This window comes from Brassica oleracea, chromosome C4, assembly GCF_000695525.1.
Source record: "Brassica oleracea var. oleracea cultivar TO1000 chromosome C4, BOL, whole genome shotgun sequence".
Classification (NCBI taxonomy): Eukaryota; Viridiplantae; Streptophyta; class Magnoliopsida; order Brassicales; family Brassicaceae; genus Brassica; species Brassica oleracea.
Window position 1 is genome coordinate 32,214,596 of NC_027751.1, and position 6,905 is coordinate 32,221,500.

Here is a 6,905-nt window from a genome sequence, read left to right on the forward strand (position 1 = left end):
ATATATATATATTTATTTATTTTATTATTAAATGATATTTTTTTCTCATATGGTTTTAAAATCATGTGTATCTTCTTATAATAAAAATGTTAAACCATTGATCATTAATTTTTAACATAATAATTTTAATAGTTTTAGTCATTTATTGTCGTTTTTAAAAATTCAAAATATAACATATACGAAAAAATCTAAATTTTACTTTTATAGCTAATTTGATTGTTTAATTTATTTTAATAATATAAAATTAAACAAAAAATGATGGAGGAGATATAAATTGTTATCAAATCTTTATTATTAAAATCATTAATTATCATATATATATTAGTCATTTATGGTTAGGTTTGATTTAAGGAAAGAAAATAACATATCATATCATTATATCATATAGTTTGACCAACTTATGTATTTAACAACATATAAAAATCAAATGTGGACCTACTTATTTTTCAATTGAATGTAATTAACTACTTGAGTGCGACCTATGCATTGGGATTTAGTTTATAGGCATTATTGCATTTGTCGAAAATAAAAATAAAAATTTGTTTTAATTAATCTGCGCACAAGAAATTACCTCCGAGGCGAAACATCTCAGTCTTGACTCTCCGAACTCCCAACTAGGGTTTCTCGATCTCTCCACCAAATGCTTCTTCCGCAGCGATGATTTCTACATAGCTTCCGCTGATTCCAACTCTCTAAGCGGCATCCAATTTCAATGGGACTTCCTCGTCTCGTTGCTGTTGCTTTTACACTTGCTCTAGTTTCAATCTTTCTCCCTCTCCCGTTCTCTCTCGCTGGTGAGTTTTCCTTTTCTGATTTGTATTAGCACAAATTATCTATCGTTTTTTGTTGATTTTGATAGAACATTAGTTTTTTTTTTTTTTGGTGTGCGCAGGTGAGATAACGTCTATTGAATCTGTGCCTGACCTTCAGAAGCTTATGTATGTTGCTGTTGATGGGTATCCTTGTGTGCGCCTCCTCAATCTCTCTGGAGAGATTGGCTGTTCCAGTAAGATTCTTTTATTATTCGATTAGTTCCCCCCTGGTTTTTATTTTTGTTTATAATATACTCAGATCCTGGATTGAGTAAGGTGGTGGCTCCACTCATTAAACTCAAGGATGTTAAAGATTTGGTTGAGCCGCACACTGTTTTGGTTACAGCTGATGAAATGGAAGATTTCTTTACCAGGCATGTTCCTTTGTCTCTTTTTTTTTTTTTGCTAAAGTTCTATTCGGTTTAGAACAAATCTCTTAATCTGTGGACTAGTGCTTTAACTCCCATGCTAATAAGCATGTAGCTATGCATGAAATAGGTGTTTGCTTAACATCTGTCAATAAAGTCACTTTTGTTGTTAGTGCATCCGGAGCTAATGATGTTCTATTCACTAGGATCCTGTAATTCATTCTACAAACTATTTTAGTCATGGCATTATTGGTTAGATTTTGTACCTCTTAAACTATTTACGTTAGAATCCTACATTGCGCTTTCTGTTTTACTTCTGGCATGATTCATTGGATTTTGTACACCCTCTGTTAAAGTAGAAATGACTCATGATTTATTGCTATTTTCAGGGTATCAAATGATTTGAGTTTTGCTAGCAAAATTGGTGGCGTTCTAATTGAGTCAGGATCTAGCTTTCAACAAAAGTTAAAAGGTACTATGCCAATCCGCATATTTCTATTATTCTGTCAACCTGATGCATTAGTATTTGTTTCTTCTTTCCTGTAGGTCTTTCCCCTGATAAAATGTTTCCTCAGGCGGAGTTTTCACCATATAAAAACGTTGAGTACAAATGGAATCCAATGGTATAATATCATAAACTCTGTCTGAATCTTTGAAGTTACATCTTCTTGTGATGGATGTATGTGGGTTAGAAAATATTTTAATCAGTTATTACCAATCCATTGTCAAGCATTTCCAAGCTGTATGCTATTTTTTACTGGAATTATACGACATCATAAATCCTTATCTTGTGGTTTGTTCTTGGTGTATAAAACGGAATGCTTGTATGTGCTAAGATTTTCACTTACAAAGAAGTTCATAAGACAGTCGCACATTATCTACCTTAGTAAAATGATAGTGCAACTTATTCTTTTTTTCATGGAGAAGAAAGTGGTTTCAATTTTATGAATAGTTGCAGGCAGTGGGTCTTTAGCCCTCTTAACCATTCTAAAAATGATACATTTTATTTGCAGGCATCAAGCATTATGTGGAAAGCTTATAATTTTCCTGTGTACTTATTGTCAGAAAGTGGTATAACAGCTGTGCAGAAGGTAATCCTTCAAACTTGCATTCTTATGGAAATTATAAATGTATGACTGTTGGTCACTCTTAAGAGCAGTATTCCTTGATGGAAAAATGTTGCATGAGACCTGCCTCTCAATGTCATGTGAAATGATTACTCTTAGTTTAAACTGAACTAGATCCCAGAAGTTCTGCTAAACAATGATTACTGAATCATGATAGAAATACAATTTGGTCCTTCAGTGTTTGTATTATGCATATGTGTGCAGCTGAGAGTTTATAGCTTTTGAAGTGCAGTTTGTTAATTTCCTTGGCGTGCAATTGGAACCAACCACTGCCTTTCCATTTGTCTTGCGGTAGTGGCAAATTCATGACCTACCTGTAGTTTTAGTGATTGTTGGAAAGACTAAAAATGAAGTGTTTACACGGCTTGTCAACTACGCCAGTAGATATATCATATATCATATATGTGTATTGTTGTGCTGGTGCTAATCCAAAATTGTGTGGCTGTCAAGTTATCTGGATAGATTTACTTTAAACTTGTCGTCTGTTTACTTGCATGTTAATAGCCTAATATATTTGTGCAGTTCCTTTCCAAGAAAGATATGAAGCATAAAACTTACACCAGTGACGTCGCTGAATTCAATATGGTTATGGAGGTATTTGGCTTTAGCAATCTAGCTCACTGGAGTGTCAAACGTCTTTCTGAATTTTTACTGTGACTGACATTTTGACCCTTTATTTTATGGATTAGACTACCAAAGCTGGTACACACAATTCGGAGGCTTGTTTACAGGAAGGAACCTGCCTCCCATTGGGCGGATATAGGTAACATTTTTGGAAGGTCTAACTGCTCTCATGTACTGTCTGATTTCAAAACATGTAATAACTTTTCAACGGACAGGCTTCGTTTTTAATATCTTTGTTATGAAGAACAGTGTTTGGTCCTCACTTCCACCAATCAACGTTTCGTCTTCCAACAATCGCAAACCAATTGTGCTAACTGTGGCCTCCATGGATTCTGCATCATTTTTCCGTGACAAGAGCTTTGGTGCAGATTCACCGATATCTGTGAGATCTTGTTATTTATTACTTCTGGCTTGACCTATATATGTGTTATTTACTCTTCTTTTCAGATTCAATGTTGAATGACTCATTTAATTTTCAGGGACTGGTAGCTTTTCTGGGAGCAGTTGATGCTCTTTCTCGAGTTGTGGGCTTTAGCAATCTGAAAAAGCAGGTGCTAATCAATAAATATAATCACCAAGGACTTTCTGGGAGAATTTGTTGTTCGCATACTTTTATAGCTTTCACTTCGCTGCTCTGTGCCTCTTAGCTTGACGTGTGTATCCTGCAGCTTGTATTTTTGGTTCTGACCGGAGAAACATGGGGTTACCTTGGCAGCAGGAGGTTCTTACACGAACTAGATCTGCATTCAGATGCTGTTGCAGGCCTTAGCGATACCATGATTGAAACGGTAACATTTTTTGTTTTGATCTGACAGAGTTGGTAGAGACAGCTAGTCTCATACATGAATACCCTTGTGGAAAAAGTTGCATAAGTGTTATCGTTGCTGCAACTTATTTTGTTCCTTAGTAGCAAAGAAAAAAAAACGTTTGTTGCTTACTGAGTGTTCCTTGTGATATTGTGGCTTCACAATTCTCAAATTGCTGTCTTCTATTATCTATCAGGTGCTTGAAATAGGATCCGTTGGAAAAGGCTCGAGTGGAGGGATTAATACCTTCTTTGCTCATAAAACCAGGGTGAGAAATTCCTGATACGCTAAAACTCTTACGTAATTAATTAGATCATGTGAATCTGTAGTAGGCGACTTAACCTCCACATTTGGTCTTCTGCTTTAGGTTTCTTCTGCTACAAATATGACACTGGATGCTTTAAAGATAGCTCAGGATTCATTTACATCAAAGAATATCAAGATTCTTTCAGCGGATAAGACAAACCCTGGAATACCACCATCATCCACGATGGCATTCATGAAAAAGGTATAATATGTTTTCCAAGTATATATAGATGGAAAGACAATTCAAATTTGTATCCGGAATTTGAAAGAGAAAGTAACTCTTCAAAGATACGTCACTTTCGTTAATATGAGCATAAATGTTTTGATCTCATTTAAAAATTAACTGCAAATAAAAAAATCATGAACATGACAGGAAAAGTATATTTATTGCGTAATATTATATGTGTTTCTGAAACGGATGGCAAGAGTGAAAATGGTTAACATCATATATCATTGATGCAGAACCCTCAGACTTCAGCTGTTGTTCTTGAAGACTTTGATACCAAGTTTGTGAACAAGTTCTACCATAGTCACCTCGATGATTTGTGTAAGAAGTGCCACTCTCCTTTTAGCTCCGAAACACCATTGTGCACTTTTCTGATCCTTTCTGGTATTTCTATTGCAGCAAATGTCAACTCCTCATCTGTAGTAGCTGCTGCTTCTGTTGTGGCCCGTACGCTTTACATCCTTGCAACTGGCAGCAAAGATACAAGCAGTTCAGCTACAAGCAGTTCAGCTCTGGGATCTATCCATGTCAACGCTTCTTTCGTTGAAGAGCTTCTAGCCTGTCTCCTATCTTGTGAGCCGGGGTTATCATGCAACTTGGTCAAAGATTACATTTCACCGACGAACACTTGCCCAGGCAACTATGCTGGCGTCATGAGTGGAGAACCTTCCTCCAACCCTTACCTTGGTTACGTCAGTGACGTTTCTAGATTCCTATGGAACTTTCTGGCTGAAAAAACATCTGTCCAAAAGGGAAACACAACCTCAAGTTGTTCAAAAGGAACCTGTAGCAGAACCGACCAAGTGTGTATCAAAGCAGAGAGTAACAAGGAGGGAACATGCGTGGTATCCACAACCAGGTAATACTCTTTTCTCTTGAAAAATCATAAGCTAGTGATCCCACATCAAAACTGTGCTTGGGGCCTTGCATTGCATGGTTTGGAAGAATCTTTCTAGGTTCTCTTCAACAAAACCTAGGGTTGATTCGGTTGTTCTGGTCGTATCAGGTATGTTCCAGCGTATTCAACAAGGTTGAAGTATGCAGATGGCGCTTGGACTATTCTGCCCCAAAACACATCGGATTCTATGGGGATGGTTGATCCGGTCTGGACGGAGAGCAACTGGAACACTATAAGCGTGCAAGTGTACACGGTCCAACACTCAGCATACGACAACGCAGTCCTTGTTGCGGGTATTACAGTCACATTATTGGCTTATATTGGAATTATGGTTGCCGAATCGTTCATCGCAAAAGCTTTGAAGCAGGACTGAGACTTGATTTGTACCTCCCAAAATTTTACTTCCACATGCGACACCAATTGTACGGTGGTAGAAACATTTTCTCACAATTCACAACAAAAAGCTATATTGAAAACAGTTGTTCCTTTTTTTTTTTGGAGATGGTTCATTTTAAAATCTCAGTATTTATCAAAAATAAGCAAAGATGTAACGGAGATTTTTTCTAGCAGAAAGTGGAACACATGCTTTCATTCGTTACAGTCCTATTTTAACGTTACAGTCCTATTTTAACGAATGAAAGCATGTGTTCTAGGCGGGGGAGGACTTTTCTCAGAGCAAAACTTAGCACTTAGAGCAATTATGCAACTTTTCGGTTTTTGTTATTTCGAGCTACGACTTAACTAGGTTTTGCAGTCTTAGGTTGTGAGAACTAGGAATCTCGCCGACAGCTCTCATAGCCAAGTCTTCTACCTTGTTGTAACGCTCATACGCGGATTTGGAATAAAACTCCTTTTGCTCTCTTTTACGATTTATTATTTCTTTTCGTCTTTAGTTGCGTGTTCTGATTGCTTGGCGTGTGGTTTAACAGATATCTGGGACCTCTGAGAAATTAGGGTTTTCCTAACTTTCCTTATTTAAACGGAAATCGACAGTGCGAATTTCGGTTCCCACAGTTTGGGGGGGTACGGATCAATCTAACTCTCAGCCACAAAACGCTTGATCAAAACAATGTCTGGAAATACGAAAGACAAAATCGCAATTTGCAACATCGCTGGTAAGACAACCCCAGCCGCCACTGCGCCTATGGCCAGCGCTTACGCAAACGCCATAGTGCCTAAAAAAATCGAAAAAACCTATCCGCGACTTTTCGCCAACAGGTTGTGCTACGAAACGATCTTGTGATTTCTCTGTCTAAACATAAAGAAAAATGATAAATTTTATCAAATCCCGTAAGTTTGGCTCATTTCCGAGCTAAAGAAGTTTCAATGCGTAAGGGTTTTACCAAAACACGTTTTCCGAAAACTTTTCGGAAGGGTAAAATAAGAGAAACCAAAGGAGGACCTTTCTGAGGCCTTACAGGTCGCTACGTAGTGAGTGAAGAGTTGGATTAAGCTCGGTCGCTACGTAGCGACCGAGCACGTACACAGCTCGGTCTCTACGTAGCGACCAAGAACGCACACAGCTCGGCCGCTACGTAGCGATCGAGCCTTCACACAGCCCGGTCGCTACGTAGCGACCAAACACGCACACAGCTCGGTCGCTACGTAGCGACCGAGCTTAATCCAACTCTTCACTCACTACGTAGCGACCTGTAAGGCCTCAGAAAGGTCCTCCTTTGGTTTCTCTTATTAATCCTCATCGAAACGCTTTTCGTTTCGTCTCAATCGGAGTTTTCGT

General features: G+C 37.9%; 1 protein-coding gene across 1 annotated transcript; it reads left to right on the plus strand.

Moving 5' to 3' along the window:
• Nucleotides 1-547: 547 nt before the first annotated feature.
• LOC106342921 (nicastrin) lies at nucleotides 548-5,662 on the plus strand. The gene is made up of 16 exons (XM_013781985.1): nucleotides 548-794; nucleotides 893-1,006; nucleotides 1,072-1,186; nucleotides 1,570-1,652; nucleotides 1,727-1,803; nucleotides 2,194-2,271; nucleotides 2,830-2,901; nucleotides 2,997-3,070; nucleotides 3,181-3,313; nucleotides 3,411-3,482; nucleotides 3,600-3,719; nucleotides 3,934-4,005; nucleotides 4,105-4,245; nucleotides 4,506-4,590; nucleotides 4,669-5,128; nucleotides 5,276-5,662. The coding sequence occupies exons 1-16, from the start codon at nucleotides 713-715 to the stop codon at nucleotides 5,538-5,540; spliced, it is 2,043 nt and encodes a 680-aa protein (XP_013637439.1). The 5' UTR covers nucleotides 548-712; the 3' UTR covers nucleotides 5,541-5,662.
• The last annotated feature ends 1,243 nt before the right edge of the window (nucleotides 5,663-6,905 follow it).

Coding starts and splice junctions, on each gene's coding strand:
- LOC106342921 (XM_013781985.1), top strand. CDS start 713: ATGGGACTTCCTCGTCTCGTTGCTGTTGCTTTTACACTTGCTCTAGTT. Junction 1,007..1,071: donor TGGAGAGATTGGCTGTTCCA/GTAAGATTCTTT, acceptor TAATATACTCAG/ATCCTGGATTGAGTAAGGTG. Junction 4,006..4,104: donor TCTTTGCTCATAAAACCAGG/GTGAGAAATTCC, acceptor CTTCTGCTTTAG/GTTTCTTCTGCTACAAATAT.